Consider the following 22,516-nt stretch of genomic DNA (forward strand, 5'->3'; position numbering starts at 1 on the left):
CCATTTTCTTTTATTAATACTGTTCTGGCTACCTGGGGGCCCTACAGTTCCATATGCATTTGAGGCCCAGCTTTTCTGTTTCTGTTCAAAAGGCCACTGGGATTTTCATGGGGACGGCACTGGATCCATGGACCTGGCTGCACTGCCATCTTAACAGTACATCTTCCAATCCATAAACAGGGGATGTCTTTCCATTCATTTAAGTCTTTTTTTTATACATTTTTAAAAACTGTATTCATTTTTGAGAGTGAGAGGCAGAGAGAGAGAAGCATTGACTTGTATTTATTCCTGTGTTCACTGGTTGCTTCTCATATGTGCACTGACCCAAGTTCGAACCTAAAACCCTGGTGTATCTGGACGACGCTCTAACCAACTGAGCTACCCTGTGGAAGCCATTCTTTTCTTTCGGCAACCTTTAAATGTTACCATAAATGAAGTTTTCTTAATTTTGCTTGTTTAGTGTTGGTGTACTAAAAGCATAGTAATTTTTGTGTGTTGATCTTTCATTCTGCAAGTTTGCTGGCTATATGTTTATTAGCTGTAGCAGGTAGGGTTTTTTTGGGGGGGTGAATTTATAGCGTTTTCTATATGTAGAATCATGTCACAAAGCCCATTACTGAACAAAAATTCATTTGTAGCTAATAATGTCCATATTTAATTCCATAAAACATACAACAAAATGACTTCAAACCTATGGCTTCAAAAAATGCACTGCACGCTTTAAAAAAACTGAATGGAAAGGCAAAGTCAAACAATCCCTCAGGTGAATCTTATGAAAAGAATTAGAATTCTCAATTAGCAGGCATATTTGTTAGCAACAGAAATCTGCCTGGATACCTGGTTACGTCTAAATTCTTTCATGAATGTGTACAGTTCCTAGCAGCCAAAGTTGTGAGAACTTCCGGCAGCATAGGTAAATGCAGTATTTGCTTCTTCTCACAACAACATCACAATTACAAATAAACTATAGAACCACCAACATTCAGAACTGCCTGAAATCTGGCTCACTGGAAGTCCTACACCTAGGGACCTCCAGGGACTTAAAGAAGCCACACGGAGAATGGTAGGAGGTGCTGAGAAGCGGCCACACCCACAAAGGCAGATAAAAATCAGGAGGGATATCCACTGCAGAGGTTCCCTCTGAGGAGCAAGGGGTCCTAACCCCAAACCAGGCGCCTCGGCCCAGGGTTCTAGAGCCAAGAAGAGAAGTCCCCTGGCTGTAAAAAACAGTGGGGGGATTGTAGGTGAGTGAGACAAAGGACTTCTGGCATCCTAGGTAGTTTCTCTTAAAGTGCCCTTGCATAGACTTACTCAGACTCAATCCCTCTGAGCTCCAAGGCTGGGGCAGCAGCTTGAAAGGAACCTGAGGCATATGAGGATGAACTGAATTGTTTAGTATCACACGTGCGAACTGTGGGGGACATATTTCTTCCAGACAGAAGTGCAGGCAGAGGCCATTGTTCCTTTGATGAGGCCTACCCTCACAAACCTGACAGGTAGGCACCATATCTGAGTCTCCATCAACCTGGCTATCACTGTTTGCCCCACCCTCATGATTCCCTGAGACCACACCCCATTCAACTTGTGGGCTCACCCAAGCTGTTTCCATACAAATGACCTGTCAAGGATTATGCTTCACATTTTCCTAAAATCTCTCAAGCAATCTACTAGATAGAGATTTCAAAATTCTGCTTATAAGGATGCTCAATGAACTTAGAATCTCAACAGTATTAAAAAAGACCAAAGATGAAGAATACACTAACTAAAATAAAGAATAATTTACAGGGAATCAACAGTAGAGCAGACGAAGCCAACAATCAAAACAGCAAAAAGGAGAAACAATCCAGCCCTGGCTGGTGTAGCTCAGTGGACTGAGCATGGGCTGTGAACCAAGGGTCGCTAGTTCAATTCCCAGTCAGGGCATATGCCTGGGTTTGCAGACCAGGTCCTCGGTGGGGGCCATGTGAGAAGCAACCACACATTGATGTTTCTCTCCCTCTCTTTCTCCCTCCCTTCCTCTCTCTCCAAAAAAATCAATAAAATCTTTTAAAAAGAAAAAAGAATCCAAAAAATAAGGATAGTGTAGGAAGCCTCTGGAACAGCTTCAAGTGTACCAATATTCCCATCATGGGGGTGCTGCAAGGAGATGAGGGCAAGAAATTGAAAACCTATTTGGAAAAATAATGATAGAAAACTTCCCTAACCTGGTTAATGAAAAAGACATACAAGTCCAGCAAGCTCAGAGAGTCCCAAACAAGATGAACCCAAAGAGGCACACACTAAGACACATCATAATTAAAATGTGGCAGGTTAAAGATAAAGAAAGAACCTTAAAAGCAGCAAGAGAATAGCAGTTAGTTACCTACAAGGGAGCTCCCATAAGACTGTCAGCTGACCTCTCAAAAGAAACTTTGCAGGCCAGAAAGGATTGGCAAGAAATATGCAAAGTGATGACAAGCAAGGACCTACAAGCAAGATTACTCTACCCAGCAAAGTTATCATTTAGAATGGAAGAACAGATTAAAGAGCTTCCCAGACAAGGAACAGCTAAAGGAGTTCACCACCACCAAACCAGTATTATACGAAATGTTAAAGGGTTTTCTTTAAAAAGAAAAAAAATGAAAACAAAACAAAACAAAAAAAAAACCTTGAACAATAAAATGGTAAAAATACACATTTGTCTAAATACATACATACATCATACAAGCCAATCTTTGCAAGGGTTTACAAGGTCCTCTACACTCTATCCCTAACATCCATTCTGCTACCCCTCTGCCTCAGCCTTGTGTTCTCACACTTGTCAAACATACTCCTGCCTCAGGGCCTTTTCACTGTTTCTTTCTCAAGATATCCACTTGGCTAACTTCTTAATTGCTTTCAAACCTTTGTTCAAATGTTCAAATGTCGGCCTAGCATGTCATCCTGTTTTATGTTCCATCCCCCCACTCTAAATATCTATTAATTTGTTTTCGTTTTCCCAAAGTATTTATACCTCTCAAATATTAGATAATTTAGTTTATGATTATATGCTTGTGTACTGACCTTCTCCTCCCACTAAAATGTTTCACAAGGGCAAAAAACAAAAGAAAACCAAAGTTGTTGTTAGAAGACATAACGTATTCTTATAGCCATTACTTATAGTGACACAGATGTTTTTCAAAGGCATGTTAAATTGCTACACATCCAAACAGAGAATGGAAGAGAGGCTGATATCACAAAGTTAAAAAAAATCAATACAGAAATTCACCAGTAAAATTTCAAAATTTTTGAAAAAAAATCTGAAAGCCTTAATCAAAATTAAGAGAAACAAAGATACAGTTAATAAACTGAATCTAATTTCTCAGTGTCTGAATGTGATTAAGAATATATTCATACTTGTAGAAATTTTGCTATGCAGAAACAGCAAGAAAAATCAGTCCTCAACTGCTTAGAAAGAGAAAATGTTAATTAAATTGTTATAAGGAAATTTAAAAAACCCGCATTCATGACATTCTTTAAGATCAGGTGCTCTCCAATGAATTTTATGCAAATATCATGTTTTAGAGCTTTATAAACTCCTAGAAAGTAATACTTATTTAAAGTCTGAAGTCTTAGATGAGTACAAATAGCATATTAAGAGACTATCAAGAGATGAGAATATAGTAAGAGACCATAAATAATCAAATGTGATAATAATTAGGAGGCTCTACTATATGCCTGGCACTGTGTTAGGTCCTGGGGACAGAGACTGAGCGGAAACAACTCAGTCCCTATCTCAGGATTTACCCAATGGAGAAGACTGCCGTATGCAATGACGGGTAAGAATAACTTACTGGGAAAATCGTAAGATTCTAAGGAAAAACATCAAGTAAGAGGGTTTGGGACTAACCTCGAGCAAGTTTTCTTTAAATGGAGATGTGAAGAGTGAGTAGGAGTTAGCAGGGCAAAAGAAACAGAAGGCTCCCCTCCCTGGCTGGTGTGGCTCAGTGGATTGAGCACAGGCCTGTGAGCCACACGATCGTGGTACGATTCCCAGTCAGGGCACATGCCTGGGTTGCAGGCCAGTTCCCATCAGGGGACACACGAGAGGCAACCATACATTGATATTTCTCTCCTTCTCTCCTTCCCTTCCCCTCTAAAGATAAATAAATAAAATCTTTTTAAAAAATAAAAAAAAAAGAAGGCTCAAGAGAGGAAATCCTACAGACAAAAACACACAAGGAAGTTTAGAGTAGAAGAAACAGAGTAGAAAGAGAACTGTGTGGTTTTAGAGGCCACGATGAAGGAGGGGGTGGAACAAAACAACGCCAGAAAATTTCCGGAATCCTGATGATCACACAGGATCTGGAGAGTGATGCTAACAGTGTTGTGGGGTTTTTTGTTTTGTTTTTGTAAATAGCAATGTTGTAAGTAGCACTGTACATTTCTTCCCCTATTGTGCCGCTAAATATCTTAGGTGCTCAAAGAACACCAGAACAACAGATGATTAATTTCGTGTGATAGTCACGCCTTCTTAGTATAAGGTATATTTATATGAAGGTAGAAGTGTCTACTTACAGTATCAAGAATTTCTTTGGTATGAGCGGCAGACAGGCAGAACCTGGCTCGGGACTCAATAATCGGGGTGGCAGGAAATCCCACCACAACCACTCCAACATTCCGCTTCAGCATCTCCCGTCCAAAGGCACTGTGAGGGAAGACGAGGGAGAGAACCAAGAAGGCTCGTAATGCGTACAGTACGAAGGTCTTGCAGTGATGAGCGATCTAAACTCCTCTGACTGGCAGGCACTGGAGACTTCTATTAGGAATTTCCTCGAACCCCTTTTAAAGTAAAAATGGACAGTCCACTAAGACTTCTTTTATTCAACCCTGAAGTGGATGTCTCCCAAACGGTTTCCTTCACAAAGGTGAAAGAATACAGCTGGCAGAGAACAATTTTTAATAGGGCTTGCCTAAAATAATGTACAATCATGGCCTTAAAGTGTCCCAGACAGTTAACAGTGGTTCAAAGGCTTCAAAATGAACTTGAGTTTAAATCCTGTAAGGTTTGGTAGTTTAAATAAAGTCTAAAGATTGTAGGGATGCAGAGGATCTGTTGTACCATGGACAGCTTCCTGCTGGTGGAACAGCCAACCAGAATTACCCTCTCCTTCCCCCGACAACAGGCAATTCTCTGACTGACTTGGGCATCAAGCTGCCTTTGGAATTCAGGGTTTCCTTTGGTGTCTGTGAAGCCAGCACATCCCCAGGCTTCAGCTGCTTGATTACCCAGCTGTCATTTAACACCCCACCCCATGGCAAGGTGGTGGCATATGACCTTTCTCCAGTTCTGTGTCTTGTCTAAATAACACAGTTCTAACTTATGCAAATTTTGTCATATTTACTAACTTATGCTTTGCCTTTTTCTTTTTGATTTATCTTATTCCCTTTTTGATTTTTCCCTTAGCTGTTTAAAGCATTTGTTTTAAAATTTAAAAATCTCACGTTTTACACCAGTGACTACTTAGACTAGCCCCGCTTTCCCCTACTCCCTCAAGCATTAGCACGGTCTTCCACGTGCTGCCTCTGTGGCGGAGAGCGCCTGGGGGCCCTGCATCTTCAGCTCAGGCTCCCGGACTGTCCAGTGCTTCATTCCAGTTCTGCCCCATCCTCTTTAAGTCTTAATTATAATGTACACATCAGAATAGAACCCTCTCTAAAGCAAGGGTTCTCGACTAAGTCAGTCCTCCAGACCAAGTAACTCTTCAAGTTATTTGGTAATTCCATTTCAAGAATAGGGAACATTCTGCACCTATGCTTGGTTCACTTCCACCATGGTGGCCTCTGAAGGCCACAGGCCAACTGCCCATGACTTCCCGTAGAAAACTGAACTCCTTTTTTCCCTCAGTAAGCACCCCTGCCCAATCCCCCCTCATTATCATCTTTGAAATCACTATATTTCCAGGTTCCCTGATTACAGTTTTCTTCCTATTCACTTTAGTAAACACTTACTAAGTGTTTACTAAATGCCAGGACTTGTGGTGGGCAATGAGGATTCAAAGGTGAATGAAAATATTTGCTACTTTCCTGACTTCAACTAAACCTTATCCAATTTTATATTTAAGATCCTGTCAAAACTCACAAATCCAAATTATTTTACATCTCTGGTACAATTTGCATGTAATTATTCTGCAAACAATTATACCGGTTCACTTCATATTTAGTTTTCAAATGTCTTCTGGTTTCGTTATACATTGGAATCTATTCCAGGGCAAGACTTTCTATTACAGACACTTTGTAGAAGCCACAGAAGCTGGTGCAATCTGCACATCGGCTAACTACGCAATAACGGGCCCTGGCCTCATGGCTCACTAGCTGCCCCCCAGGGCACAGCAGCCCTTCAGCTCCCCTCACCTCCTCCCTATTCTCCCATTGGTGGGGCGTGCTCCTGCCCTCCGGCCTTTGCACAAAGTGTTTTTCTCCAAGTGGCTAACTCCCTCAGCACCTTCGGGTTCAGATGTTATCTTTTCTTCCCACTGAGACCCACCCCGACAACCCCACTTAATACTGTAAACTGCCCACCCACAGGGAATGCCCAATCCCCCGTATCTGCTCCGTATTTCCCACAGCACTCAACACCTTCTAACGTATGGTGTGATTTACACTTGTCTGACTCTGTGCCACTAGAACATAAGCTCCACGGGACAGGGACTTTTATTTTTGTGTTTTGTCTGCTGATCTAACTCAATCCCCTTAGAACAGTGTATTAAACTCAAATTTTTTTTAAATGAAAGACTAACAAGTTAACATACTGTATTTTACAAATTGATATTCACTCATCTATGGAGTATCTAGCAAATAAAGGTTAACATAGTGAGATCAGGACAATTTTCCCTGACAAAACACCTAAGCCCGAGTCTCACTCGTGGAGACCTTCAGTCTCAAGAGAGCAGCCTGTAATCTGCAACAACAGGTACCCGATTTTGGCTGGCATGTAGAGCATCAAAGGCACCACCGGGGAGTCTTCGTTCCCATAGATGATGAAGCCCATCTCTTTCAGACGCCTCCTAAAATACCGGGTGTTTTCAGCTAACTGCTGTATGCACTCTTTGCCTGGAAAATAAGGGGGAGGGAAACAAAATAACACTAAGAAAAAAAAGACTGGAAAAAAGATCGCAATCGCCCTATCTCCATTCTATCAATTAGTCCTATGGGTTGTTTCTTCTTTTCCAACATAAAATATTTTTGCACAACAAGCTACATGAAATATAAATATATCTTGCTTTGTATTCTATCATACAAGGTATTGATGGCAGATTTTATAATAATGTACAAAATAAGTTTTTAACTAATATTTCCATTGCATAAAAGTCTGCTCAAACATTTTCATCAATACCACGTCATTTAACACTCTGCTGTCCTTTTGCAGTAGGGGATGTTTATTTTTGTCTTCATTTTATAGAGCAGGGGACTCTCACAATGGTGGTGGCTGACTTACAGTTGCATGGCGATAAGTGACACAGGTCTAGGTCTCTCAACTTCAATATTCATTCCAATTAACCGTGCTGTGATTAATTTTACACACGAGACCAGAAATGGAGCCATTCACAGCCCCAAATTTTCATCTTCAGAGTGTGATTTTATGTCACCATTCCCATAAAACTCCCAGCAGACAGCAATAGCATATCCATAATATGTAAAATCATATTTTTAATCCTGCTTTGTTCATCTTTCCTATAACACAAATTAATTAAAACACACATTTCTCTAATGGCTGACTAAATATTTGGCCTGTTTGACGTTACAGTAGGTCAATCTATGAATAGATGTCGAAACAATTGTTCTGGAATAGAGAGCAAGCCGTAAATTCAAAAGACCAGCCCCCAAACAACTAAGAACTCTTTAGTGATCGTAACCACCAACACTCTAAAATAAGAAGTTTTGCAGAGGAGGGTGGAGGGAGGTAGTAGCAGGTAGAGGAGAGATAAATGGTGATGGGAGGAGACCTGACTTGGGGTGGTGAACGCACACTACAATATACAGATGGTGCGTTACAGAACTGTACACCTGAAACCTGTAATTTTATTAACCAATGCCACCCAATAAATTCAATTAAAAAAATGGTCTGCAGTCATTTTCTCACATATATTAGAAAGCCGGCAAACTTAATATTTTAAAAAACACCAATGTCATACAGTTCAAAAGAAAAATCAATCAACCAGAAATATAGAGGGCTAACACATTTCCTTAGAATTAGAATTCTACCATATCATCACTGATGGGAAGCTACTCTAGATAAGTTTGCTACAAATAACCCCAAAATAATAGTTTATGTAAATAACTTTAAGTTGACCAGAGAACAACACTCAAGCTGAGAGCAGCTAAGGAGCACCACTTAAATTATGACATAATCTTGCAAATAATAAAACAGACACTAAGGTGTATTATTATATTTAAGAATTTTGGGAAGTGATGAGACATGTACCCCAATTTCCCCCTAGAAATAGCAATATACGCTCACTCTACATTTAGAAGAAGATGATTCCACTTCCGGCCATGAGAGCGTTCCAGTGACAGGCTCATCTTCCTGCTGTAAACACTAAAAAACTGGACGAAGCACATAAAACCATGGCTTTTGTATACTGAGCCTTAGGCAGCGAGGGACCATGCTACCCGAGCTGGTTAGCAGGGAGTGAGCCTTTGGACCGTCCCACACTGCCCGGAGCGGGTTCCAGGCTGCTGCCCAAGGAGGGGAACCTAGTCCTGCCAAGTGAGGACACCAGAGAGGGAAGTCAGAGAGGCTGAGGGGGCCAGAATGTGTGGGGCAGTGTACAGGACAGGACAGAGGTGCAAAGAAGGAACTTGGGGGACCTGCAGGAGGGTCCCATTGAGCCTTATGGGAAGAAACCAGCAGGTGCCAAGGTGATCCACCAGCGGGCAGCAGACTGACTAACTCCCAGTGCTCACTCAGAGTTGGCAATAGTTTATAGTTTCACCAAATGGAAAGGCCTCAGAAGAGCATCACACTAGTAATGGAGCTAAATTAGCCCAAGACTGAAAGTTGCTCTGGACCCACTCTAATGAGACTTACCAGCAAGTCTCAAAAGGATTCAACTGATTCCAAGAACAAAGTCCAAAATTACCAAAGAGAAAGAATATATATAATGTAGTACCCAATAATGTAAAAATCCTTGTCTGACATATAACAAAACCTTCCAGGCATTCAAAGAAACGGGAAAATATGATGCACCACTAGGAGAAAAGTTAATCAACAGAAACAGACCAGAAATAAGAGTATCAGCAGACAAGGATGTATAAATGGTATAAAAGTATATCACTAAGGTGGAGAAAACAGAATAAAGAAAATATGTAAAAGCTGATACATATAACAATGCTGATGAATCTCAAAAGCATTATGTTAAATATGCCAGTCACAAAAGACTATACATTGTGTGAATCCATTCACAGTAAATCTAAAAAAAACATAATAACAGTGACAGAAAACAGGTGTGGTTGCCATGGCGTGGAGGGAAGACTGACAGCAGAGGGTTGGGAGTGAACATTGGGTTCACAGGCCGGTGCTCAACCCACTGAGACACCAGCCAGGGCGGCTAGGAGGGAACTTCTGGGTGTGACAAAAGTACTTTACACCTCAACTGTAGTATGGTCCCATGACTGTACATTTGTCAAAACTCATAGAATTCCACATTAAAATTGGTTAACTTTATTTTATGTAAATGATATCTCATTGAAGGTGACTTCTAAAAACTTGACTGACCATTTGCATATCGTTATATATTAATTTTTCCACAATCACTTTATCATTTTGCTACTTGCTATTTTCTTATCACAAACCATATACCTCCTATTTAAAAATCCCCAAGATATTTATTCTAAGAATATCAAAAAAGGAGAAATGTTAAGAGATTAAGACCTTAGCTTTTCCACTAATTGCTGTATCATTTTAAACAAGTTTTCTTTAACAAAAGGAAGTGGAAATCTCATCATCATCTGTTCCCTGACAAGAGGAGTCCCCCAAGAAAACACATCTAAACTGACACACATATCTACAACCTGAAGATACTGGGAGCAGGCATTTGAAACTCCCAACTCATATATCTGTATGACTGCCGAGTAGTGTTTCTTTGCAGAGCTATAACACAATTTGTTTATCCTTCATGGGTTCATAAACACCAGAGTTGAGATTAATTTGATGTTAATAAACATCAGAGTTGAGAATCAACATTCATGAAAGTTGATTCATTCATCAACTTTCATTTTGGCAGCTATAAATTCAGATTAAGAACGATTCTCTCCTTATGAAAACACTAATGCAAAAATATGCATGTATCCCTTTGTTCTCTGCAGCATTATTCACAACAGCCAAGATACAGAAACGACCTAAGTGCCCATCAATGAATGAATGGATAAAGATGTGGTACACACAGACAGAAGCGCACACACTGGAATACTACTCAGTCGTCAAAAATATGAAAATTACCATTTGTGAAAACACGGAAGGATCCTGAGGGCATTATGCTAAGTGAAATAAATCAGACAGAAAAGGACAAAAGCTGTATGATTTCACTCGTGTGGAATGAAACACAAAAGGTAACAAATAAATAAACAAAACAACAAACTCATAGATATAGACAACAGAAAGGTGGTTATCAGCAGGGAGGGAGGAGGTGGGAATATCAAATGGGTAAAGGAGGCCAAATACATGGTAATGGATGGGAACTGGACCTTTGTGGTGAGTTGGAAATACAGTACACAGATATCAAATTATAATGGTGAATACCTGAAATTCGTTATTAATCAAAGTTACCTCAATAAAAATATTAATTAGTTTTAGAAAGTTTAGCCTTGTTAAAAAAATACTAACTCTTAAAAAGGTCCTTATTTTTGCTTCAGAAAGAACACAGACGCTAACATAAGATCAGCATTCTTTTCTACTTTTCACACATAAATCTTTATTTAAGTGTGATTAAAATCATAAAAACAATTTGGAGAAAACCTGTGCTAATTTCTCTTGAACTCTGTACATGAACCTCACTCTGTGGTGGTCCTTTTAGACTTCATCAGTGTGGTTTGTTAGAATGAAACCACTTTTAGAACCTCTTCTATAAAAATCCATAGCCTGGCATGAAAGAGAGAAAACTAAACGTGTGTAGGTAACTTCAGAAAACTTAGCAGATATCTTTAATAGGTCCGTTTTAGTCTCAAACTTCTTTGAAATTAAACTTTATGCTCAGGAAGGAAGTAATGAATATGAAGTGAACAACGGGCTGTGATGGAATCATAAGATTTGATTCTTTGAGGGAAACAAAGCCTCCGAAGAGTGGAGGATGGAGGTGTGAGAAACATCACAATTATCTACCCACTGATACCTTTAAATCACCTTTACCAGGCACTATAGAGAACTATATTTATTATCCACTGCCAAAGAGATTTTTAAGTTGTACCATCTGCATTTCAGCCATTTTCAAAAGGAATTATTTTAATCAAGTCTTAATCCTGAATTCTCAGGAGTCTCAGCCATGTAATCTTAAGGTTTGAAGGAACTACTGTGTTATTACTCAAATAAAATTCCCTAAGTCCTCCCAGAAAGGTATCAGCCAGAACAGATAGTGCTCTACAGCTCTTGGGACTGGTACAAACTAAGGGATACAAAAGGCAGCATTTGTCTTAAATGGCATCAGTGCCATCTACTCAGAACTTATGCTTCTAAGGATACAGCATGAACTCACCTGCTTCAATAGCAATGTTAATTTTCAATTTAGCTGGTGAGCTTTTATATAACATGAGATAATCAACAAGCTGTGTTTGAGCCTGCAACTTCAAAAATAACATTTACGGTGTTAAGTGAAATCTTTCAAAATAAAAGACAGAAATATCAATGATGTTCAGCCACGCTGCTCCCCTAATTCATACTATACTCCATCACACAGCTCCTAACCCTCTCAGAGTCCCTGGGTATACTGATATAATCTGCCTTCCTGGGAAAAACAGAATAAAATTATTCCTACTCTGCAGACATATACTTTACAGTTAATTATAATTGGCTGGAAAAACCTGAAATCCAAGTATTTCTTTCCCTTCCTTCCTTTCTTCTTAAAGCTCATAATCTCAAAGCAGATAAGGGTTTTCTCAATTTAGGGTCCCCAAATAGAACAGATTAGCCCCCCAAATGGTATCAGTTAGTTTTCTGCATTAATATAAGTTAAGGGATGTGAGGTGGGGTAAAATATGGAAAAGTACTACCCATATATATATTACCCAAATACTGCCTTGTTCTAATTTATCAAAAACATTACACTGTAGATATTCTACATATCTCTTTAATACATTATGTTTAATAAACTATTGGCTGTCAGCCATTTACTTTAACCATCTGCCCAAGGTATTGTTTTTACTATTTGAAAAGTTATTTTTTCTAGTACATTTCTCTTTGATTGAATTATACTGCAGAGTAAAAAGGAACATGCTTTACTCCTGTGGTTTTCCTCTTCAAAAGCATAAAAAAAAAACAACAACAAAAAAAACAAACCAGAACAAGTCCAGTAGCCTCAGTGTTTACTTTGCCCATGTTAAGAAAATGTCTCTGTCCGGGACCAGTGTGGCTCAGGTCACTGGTTGGATTCCTTGTCAGGGTGGGTGCAAGGAGCAACAGATCAATGCTTCTCCCCCTCTTTTTCTCCCTCACTTCCCTGTCTCTAATAAATTAAAAAAAAAAAAAAAAAGGATGTCTCCACTGTTATCTGAAACTGGAGTTTCTATCTCTCAGAACTCTTATACAAGTGTTTACAGTATCAGGTAAGCCAAGTCACACGCAGACTCTGTTTTCCAAGGCCATTCTGACAGTAATTACGGAAGCTCTTAGTACAGACTCCCTTTAAAGCAAAGAAAGTATACAATACAGTAATCACGATGCCAGGCTCAATAAGTGCTTCCCCTTTCCCAGGAAAGCAATTTCTAATAACGAAAAAATTAGATTTTGCTTCAGTTACTATATGTCAAAATATAGTAACCATTAACCTGTCTTACCTCCCGATAAGAAAGATATATTGAACCCAAATATGAGCCAGCAATTCCACTCCTAGGTACATATACCCAACAGATCTGTGCACCAAAAGGCAGGTACAAGAACGATACTCTTGCTAACAGCCAAAATCAGTAAACAATCCAAATGTCCACCAGCAGAACACATAAACTATAACACAGTCAAATAATGGGAACTAGACAGCAGTAAGAAATGAATTACTGTTTCATCTTAACGTGGATATCAAAGACATAATTAATAATATAATGTGCCAGATTCAAAACAGTGATTATACGAGGGGGGCTCCCCCCAAACCAGAACTGCCTTCTGGAGGGCAGGCCTCCTGTAGTACAGGCTTCCCCCACTAGGGGGGTGTTCAGTACTCTAGGAACTCATCTGTATCAGTGTACCACCTGGTGTTGTGAGGTTGTACTTGGCTTCAGTGAATATATTTTTAAAAGATTTTATTTATTTATTTTTAGAGAGAAGGGGAGGGAGGGAGAAAGAGAGAAACACTGACGTACGAGAGATACATTGACTGCTTGCCTTTCCCACACCCCAAACTGGGACCTGGCCTGCAACCTGGGCATGTGCCCTGGCAGGGAATCAAACCAGAGAACTCTCGGTTTGCAAGCTGGTGCTCAGTCCACTGAGCCACACAAGCCAGGGCTAAATTAATCATCTTAAACATATATAACTACAACTTAATAATTATCCTTTAATTAAAACAAATGAATAAACAGACGAACCAAAACCAAAACAGAACCACACAGATTTTATAGGGATGGGCTCAAGCATTCTGTCAGCCTTTGTTTAAAACAAACCAGAAAAACACATTGAAACTTTTGGTGCCGGTGCTCCAGAAATTTTTAAGACGGGAAGTGTTATAAAAGCATTTCAGAGTTAAAGGCAGGAAATGAAAGCATAAAGGGGTTGGGCCTTACATCCTCTCCTCTTTTTCCTTTTAAAATAATCATATGAATGAATGCACAAATATGACAATGCTGGCCATTAAAAAAATACATTTTCTATCTGTGCATCTACTTTCGTTCCCACAAAGTCGCTTTTCCCTTAAATGTCTCAGTACTAGGTTTTCCTTGTACATATTCTACTGAGAGGGGGAGGCAGACGGAAGCCTGGCATCGTAAGAAGTCTTGTCCAGGCTGTCCACCAGAAGACCGCCGTTTAGGAGATCTGTGGGATGTTTTCATGGAAACTTCTAGGCAGTACAGACTATTCAGCAAAGAAAAAGTTAAAATGACCTCACGGTAGTACCAAAGTATGAACCAATGTGTCATGTTCACTGAAAAGGTTAATTTGGGATTTAAAAAGCTTTAACATTTCTGAGTGAGCAGAATATCAATGTACAACAAAAGTTCTGAAACTGTACGAAAAGTGTTTTCTAGGAAGACTGGAACCCAAAATTCTGAAGGTCAAATATGGTAATACTTCCTAGTATTACAGGAAGTAACAATTTTCTTAGGACTAACACTTTTGCTAAATCAGAACAGAAGGATGGGTTCATTTGAAAAGTAGAGGGTTTGACTTCCATTTTAAAAGAGGCAAAACTGAACAGAACAAGTATTCACAGAGAGTTTAAGGATGGCTGATCTGAATCAGGGCTTAAGATGCTCTTAAACTAAACAGACCTTTCATAAATAGAACATTTCTTACATATGCAAGCATATCCTTTAATAGTGGGAATTGCTAGGATTCCTGATTCCACTTAAATCAGGAAATCAGAGTTACAAAAATAACTTTTACTTCTTCCAAGAAAGGGGAAGTGGACTGACAAGTGAACATTTAGATTTGATACTAGCAATAGTAGATTTCATTTATTTCATATATATCTTTGCCAGAGAGATACAGGAGACAGAGAAGTAGTATAAAGTTCATTACACCAAAGGCAAAAATATCACCCAGAAAACTACACAGAAATGGGAGAGTGTACTGTGTGCTAGACAAGCAGACATTTAACAAATATACCCTGTGCCCCCGCCCACCATGTACCAGACACTGCTCTAGGCCTCAGTTATTTCGTATTACATAAATGACCAAAACACTCCTTCCCGCATGGAGCTTACTTTCTATTGTGGAAGACAGACAACAAAAAAGACAAACTCAGGGGTTAGGTGGGCAAGGGAGAGTAATGGGGGAAAATGGGGATGACTATAATTGAACAATAGTAAAAAAAAGGAAAAATTCAAAAGAGAAAGAAAAATGGAATACAAATAAAACGTATTTGTCAAAAAGAACACAAAAAGAGATAAATGCCTCACTCAAGTGGCACCTGAAAAAGGACTTGAATGAGCCAAGTGCTACCTCCATGTAGCACCAAGGCTGGAAGCAAGAGCATGACAGACATTTCCAAGGGCTGGGCTGGTGTGGACACAGCAGAGAGTGGGGAGAGTGGGCTGGATCACAAGGGCCTCACAGGTCTTCACTGCAAGACTGACTTTGACTTTAAGAAGCACATGCACCCCGTGGGAGGGCTCTTATACAAAAGATTCCTATGATATCCTATATTTCAACAGGATCACCCAGGGTGCTGTATCTAGAATAGATTCAGAGACAGCAGCAGAGAGCACCTGGGAAAGATGATGGTGGCTTGGACTAGGATGATGGCAATGAATACGAGAAGTGGACAGAGAAGACAGAGTTGAACCTTGAACAACATGGGTTTGAACTGTGCAGGTCCACTTCTATGTGGATGTTTTTCCATAAATACACAGTTGGTTCTTTGTATTTGCACCCTCAGATTCCCAGGGGCACAGAGGCCATTTTTTTTAATGGGATGTAAGCACCCGAAGATTTTGGCGTCCATGGGGGTCCTGGAACCAATCCCCTGCAGAAACCAAAGGACGATTGTAATTCAAAATTAGACTGCAGTGAATCTTGAACAGGAGGAAGAGACCAACTAGAGCAGTCTGGGAAGGCATCATGGAGTCATAAAATTTTACTGCGATTCTGGGCACGGATGTCTTCTAGTCCTAATTTTCAGCACTGTTTATTTATTATAATCCTTCCAAATCGTTTTTTCTTGACTTATTCCTGTACAATGTCTGACTATTATGTCCAGGTGAGAGCAGAAAGGGATCAAAGTTACTGAGGAGGAAGAGTCTGCAGGCTCTGGCGATAAACAGGGGAGAATGAAGGAGAGAAAACAGAATGGGGATTTCTTGTTTAGACAATTTCATCGATAGTGATGTCGCTCCCTGAGAGAGGGAACATGAAAGAAAAAGCAGGTTTGAGGGGAAACAATGGAAAAGGCTAAAAACATTTTTTGGGGGAGCAAGTATTTATAGTCTAAAGGCTTGCAATTTAAGTAGGTCAAGCCTTGGGTTGCATCTTAAATCCAGACTTGGGTTGCTTATTAAGTCAATTACAGTTTGGAATGATGAAAAAGTTCTGGAGAGGGATAGTGGTGATGGTCGCAAACACTGTAAAAAGAACGGAATGCCAATGAATTGTAGACATAAAGTTGGCTAAAATGGTAAATTTTACGTTATGTGTATTTTATCACAACATTCACTCATTAGAGGCTGTTTTGTAACACTGAAATATAATTCATACTACACAATTTACCCTTTTAAAGTTTACAATTCAAAGTTTCTTAGTATACTGAATGATTGTGCAACCATCATAATAAATTCGGAACATTTTCATCATCCCCCCAAAATGAGCACCTATCAGCAAGTGGTCCCCATTTCACCCCAATCTTTCCAGCCCGTATGTCAGGTTTAAAGCAATATTTTTAAATGTAATATAATTTATCCCAGAATCACTTTTTTTTCTATGTAAAACATAAGACTTATGGGATACATGCTGAGGAAAAAAAACAGATACTTCTCTGAAAACTTTAAGTCTTTCTCTACCATTACTTGGGTGGTGAAGATACAACTTTAATGAAAATTTCTCTGGACAATTTTTCTGCAGTTTAGATGAAAATCACAAAAATCAATAAATGTAAGCAATTTGTTCTACATTTTCATTTAAAAATTTTTCTACTAATGTTTATGTACTTCTGATCTTCAGACACTCCAAAAGAACCAAGAGCACCATAAAAGATGAAGGACAGAAGTCACAAAAATAGGTTATGGGAAAATTCCTGGCACACTGTAAGACATGCCTTTACTCTGCACTTCATTAATTTGCCTTTGTTTATAGTTTCCTGCTTCTGTTCTTACGGCTTTCATGTGTGGCCCTGTGCCCTCAAAACGAACTACAAACTCTGGGGTCAAACACTGTTCTTTTTCTCCCTACTGCTTCCCCCATAAATTCAAGACATTCAAGTTGAAATATTCTGCGAACATGAAAAACCCTTTTACATTTTCAAACTAACTTAAATTCCAAAGCAGAATTACCTATATTCATTACATTAAGACAATAAATTGATATCTCATCCACAAAGAGCCTTCTGGCACTGGACACCCAGGTTCAATTCATGGCCTTGGGTAAGCAACCTAATGTCTCAGCTACTTTACTTTGTAAAAGAGGGAGAATTATGTGTAATATTTTTTCTGAGAATTTAATAAAAAGCACTTAAAACTGTGCTCAGTAGAGAGCAAATAAAATAAATGTCCACTATTACTATTTCCCTCCATTCATGTATTTTTTGCTTAAAATTATGCCATTCATATCATCTTCCACACAACACTACACGTTCGAATCCTGTGGCTTAGCCTGAGCTTTCAAAGATGAAATAAAACTATCCTTCTTTCCTTTATTGTTTCTAGTTTTTCATTTTTGAATTCTTTAGCACACACTTTTAAAAAGGGTTTTATCCATCCTTGGAGGGAAAAGGAGGGAGAGAGATGCCGGTGACAGGCTGCCTCTCGCACACACTCTGGCCTGGAACGGAACCGGCGACCTCTAGGTGCCGCCCAGTGAAGGGGTGACACCCACCCACTGAACCATACACCCCTGAGGCTTCGGCACACTGTTACCTGACGTAACTTAGGGCACAGCTGACGTTACTAACCTATAATCATTCTCCAACTCTCTCACTTACCATTCATAAATATGCCCCAGACATTTTACCTTCCGCCATATCACCAATTTCAAAGCTAATTTTAACCAGTTTCCCCTAATTCACCAATTTAAACTATCGCTACCACCATATCAACTAATTACCATTCGGGTGAGGCAAATTACCTTTGCAAATAAATCTGAGTATTCAGGATGGCAGGCAGACCCTCCTTTTCTGAAAACCACTCCTTACTGTACCAGAGACAGAACCTTGCCTCTCCCAGGGCTGAAGTGATTCTCTCACCTAATGATGTGGAATAGGTGTGAAATCTGAAAGCATCAAACAGCCATTTGGATGTAATACATCAAAGCAGTAAAAGCAGGTCTGAGGAAGAGAGGGACAAATAATCCCACTATCTTCCTAAATTTCACTCGTGACTTTGGTTTGGTTCTTTGGTGGTATATATGCTTCTGAAGGCATCTACCAACAGTATGACTCTGGCTGAGACTTGACCTTTCTGAGCCCCAGTTTCCTCATCTGCAAAATGGCAACGATGATTATGATTACATCTACTTCATAGGTTGCTTTAAAAATTAAATGAGATAATGCACAGAAAGTGCTTATGAAATGCCCGACGCATGGTATTTAAAAAACGCATTTTAACTGACATCTGTAAGATATTTTATATTATTTTATTTAAGACATTATACTTCTATCTTCAAATTGGAAAAAGCCAGGAATAGGTGAACACATATACTTTGTCTGTTATGGACACATTAAAGATCTTCAGCAAAAATAGAAAAAGCATGCCAACTAACTTTTCTAACTCTAAGACCTAATCAGACACCAAGAGAGAATAAAATTAGTAAAACACAAAGTAGGTAAGAGGTATTAATTAAAAAATACTAAGAAAATATCATTTTGAGAATTGAAAAAAATCAAATGCTTCACCTTAAGAAGCGCTGAAGAAACTATGTCATGTTTCATGGCTGGTGCACAGTAAACAGTCAAAAAACGACTGCTGAATAAATGAAACTTTTACTGTGGCTGTGATGGCGCAAAATCGGCCACCCCGAGATGTGTCTCTCTGGCACGAAGATTATTTAAGGCTGATTATTTTCAGAAACAAAGGGTTCATGCAGAACCTCTGACCTTCCCCCTAGTGTCTAAACGAATTTTAATTTTTTTTGGTTTCATGTGCTCATTTACTTTTTCTTTTAAATTATATTTTGATTATGCTGTTACAGTTGTCCCAATTTTTCCGCTGTTGGCCCGCCTCATATAGCACCCTCCACTCCCTGGGCAATCCCCACCCCTTTGTTCATGTCCATGGGTCATGCATATAAATTCTTTGGCTACTCCATTTCCTATACTGTACTTTACATCCCCATGGCTATTCTGCTTCTACCAATTCGTACTTCTTAATCCCCCCACCTCTTTACCCATTACCCCAAACTCCCGTTTTGCAACCATCAAAATGCTCTCCATATCCATGATCCATGATTCTGTCTCTGTTCTTGTTCATTTAGTTCAGTTTTTAGATTCAGTTGTTGATAGTTATGTGTTTATTGCCATTTTATTATGCACAGTTGTGACCTTCTTTTTCTTAAATAATCCACTGAACATTTCATATAAGAATGGTTTGGTGATGATGAACTCCTTTAGTTTTTTCTTGTCTGGGAAGCTCTTTATCTGCCCTTCCATTCTAAATGATAGCTTTGCTGGGTAGAGCAATCTTTGATATAGGTCCCTGCTTTTTACGACTTTGAATTATTCTTACCAGCCTCTTCTAGCTTACTAAGTTTCTTTCGAGAAATCAGCTCACAGTCTTATGGTAACTCCCTTGTAAGTAACTAACTGCTATTCTCTTGCTGTTTTTAAGATTCTCTCTTTATCTTTAACAATTTGGCATTTTAATTATGATGTGCCCTGGTTTGGGCCTGATGCATCCATCTTGTTAGGGACTCTCTGTGATTCCTGGATTTGGATGTTTATTTCTTGTGCCAGATTGGGGAAGTTTTCTTTCATTATTTTTTCAAATAGATTTCCAATTTCTGCTCTTTCTCTTCTCCGTTCTAGCACCCCTATGATGCAAATGTTGCAATGTTTGAAGTTGTCCCAGAGGCTTCCTACACTATTCTTGGTTTTTGGATTCTTTTTTGCCTTGTTGTTTTGTTTCTTTATGTTCCAAATTACTGCTTTGCTTCTTGGCTTCATTCATTCTACTGTAGATTCACTGTAAATTCTTTATTTCAATTAGTATATCCTTACTTTCTGCATGGTTCTTTATTATACTGTTGAAATACTTACTAAGTTTCTTGAGCATCCTTATAACCAGTGTTTTGAACTCTGCATCTGATATATTACTCATCTCCATGTTGTTTAGCTCTTTTTCTGGAGCTTTGATCTGCCCTTTCATTTGGGCCATGTTTCTTTGCCTCCTCACTATGGCAGCCTCCCTGTGTTTGTTTCTATGTTTCAGGTAGAGCTGCTTTGACTCTCTGTCGTGGCAGCATGGCCTAATGTAGTAGGTGTTATCTAGGGTCCAGTGGCACAGCCTCCCCTAATCACCCAAGATAGGTACTCAAGGTGTACCTCCCATGTGTAATGAGAACACCCTCCTCTTGTGGTTGACCTTGACAGCTGTTGGCAGGTCAATGGGAGAGATTTACCCAGGCCACTAAGCTGCAAGGATTGGCTGTGACCACCGACCACCAACCTCCGCTGTCTGTAGAGGATCAGCTGTGCAGGGGCAGGGTGGTGGTATTCCAACGTGGTCTACAGCTCTCCACTGGGTGCCCAGGCTCTGGTCTTACACAGGTAGTTCAGGACAGGGTCAGCCACCACCTGTGTTCTACCTGGGGCCACCTAGCCTGAGTTATAAAGCAATTTGCAGATGGCTCCTACTTGTACTGGGCTTGGAGGTTCCCAGGTGAAGCCAAACTGTGACCCAAAACCTGGCTGCTGCTAGGGCCAGGCCTGGGGTCACTTAGCCAGAGGTACTGGGGCTGGTGGTCAGGGGGTTGCTCACCAACACCAGCCATTCATATGGAAAATCCACTGCAAACAGCTTGGGTGGGATGAAGTCTCAGGGATGCTCCAGGACAGAGTAAAAGTGTGTGAGACAAGCTGATGGAATCTCAGATATGGCCCCCACCTGTCCCTTCTGTGGCTCTGTTGGGGGAGGGCTCAGAAAAGCAACAATATACATTGCCCACCTTTCTGTGTGGGAGAAAGCTATCCCCCAGCTCTTGCCCTGATGCCATACACTTCAGTTCCTCCTGGTGTGCCACTGGTGCCTTTCAGTCTGCTACCCTAGTGCTGGAGCTCAGAAGGAATAAATCTGAGTAAGTCTGTGTGTGGCCCTTTAAGAGGCACTTCTTGGGACTCCAGTAGTTCCTTTCACCAACTCAAACCCCACTGTTTTTTTCAGCCAGAAGTTATAGAGGCTTACCTTCCTGGTGTTGGAACCCTGGGCTGGGGTCCTGGTGTGGGGCTGGGACTCCTTGCTCCTGATACATTCCTCCCGAATTTTTATCCACCACATGTGGGGACCAGCCTGTACCTCTATCCCGCCTACCAGCCTGGATGGATGTAGTTTCTTTAGTTCCATAATTGTCAGACATCCATTCAACTCCATTTCTGACAGTTCTGAGTGATGGCTGTTCTGTAGTTTAGCTGTAGTTTTGAAGAGGTTGTGTGAGGAGGCAAGCTGTGTTTACCTATGCCTCCATCACGATCAGAAGTCCTAGTCTCCAGAATAACTTAGATAGCAGGACCTACTTTAGACAGAGAACAATCACCATAGAGAACTACAGCTGACCCTTGAACAATGCCAGTTTGAACTGTGTGGGTCCACTTGTATGCAGAAGTTTTTCAATAAATATGTATAGTACTGTAAATGTATTTTCTCCTCTTCATGATTTTCTTTATAATGTTTCTCTAGTTGACTTTACTGTAGAAATATAGTATATAATACAAGACATACCAAATATGTAATGACTATTTTTTGTTATCATAACACTTCCAGTCAATAGTATCCTACTAATAAAGTTTTGGGGGAGTCAAAAGTTGTATGTGAATTTTTGACCGCGTGGGGGTTGTGTAATCCCCACATTGTTCGAGGGTCAGCTGTATGGTATACACTAGGTGTAGGAGACAGGGAGTAACCCAGCAAAAGGCCGTTTGTTAAAATCCCTCCTCTGTGTCCCACTGTTTCCCGTATGATCCAGCAAACGCTGTTTACCGAACATTTGCTCTTTTCATCTTCCTGTAACCTGCCTTCCTTCCCTTTGAAGTCCCTAACCCCTACTCCTTTCTGCTTAGCCCAAAATGGCATATCAGCCTTATTTTACCTGACTGCCTTGGGAATCTGTCATGTTTATGTGGATGCCGCATAAGTATACATGTAATTAAAATTGACTTTCTCCTGTTAGTTTCTCAGTTTAATCCTTAGACCAGCCAGAATAACTTAGAAGAATATCAAAACATTTTTTCTGACTCAATATAACTGAAACCAATAAAAAGCCAAACCAAATACAGGAGAT

General features: G+C 39.9%; 1 protein-coding gene across 1 annotated transcript in view; it reads right to left on the reverse strand.

Annotated features, from left to right (window-relative positions):
- The window catches only part of SPTLC2 (serine palmitoyltransferase long chain base subunit 2), a 101,883-nt gene that overhangs the window by 5,904 nt on the left and 73,463 nt on the right, over positions 1-22,516 (reverse strand). The window contains exons 10-11 of the mRNA XM_053673292.1: positions 6,936-7,071; positions 4,537-4,666 (exon numbers count right to left, since the gene is read on the reverse strand). Coding sequence (XP_053529267.1) covers positions 4,537-4,666; positions 6,936-7,071 — 266 coding nt within the window. The remainder of the gene's footprint in view (positions 1-4,536; positions 4,667-6,935; positions 7,072-22,516) is intronic.

The sequence above is a fragment of the Artibeus jamaicensis genome, unplaced genomic scaffold (genome assembly GCF_021234435.1).
Source record: "Artibeus jamaicensis isolate MK-2021 breed Jamaican fruit bat unplaced genomic scaffold, CSHL_Jam_final contig_851, whole genome shotgun sequence".
NCBI lineage: Eukaryota > Metazoa > Chordata > Mammalia > Chiroptera > Phyllostomidae > Artibeus > Artibeus jamaicensis.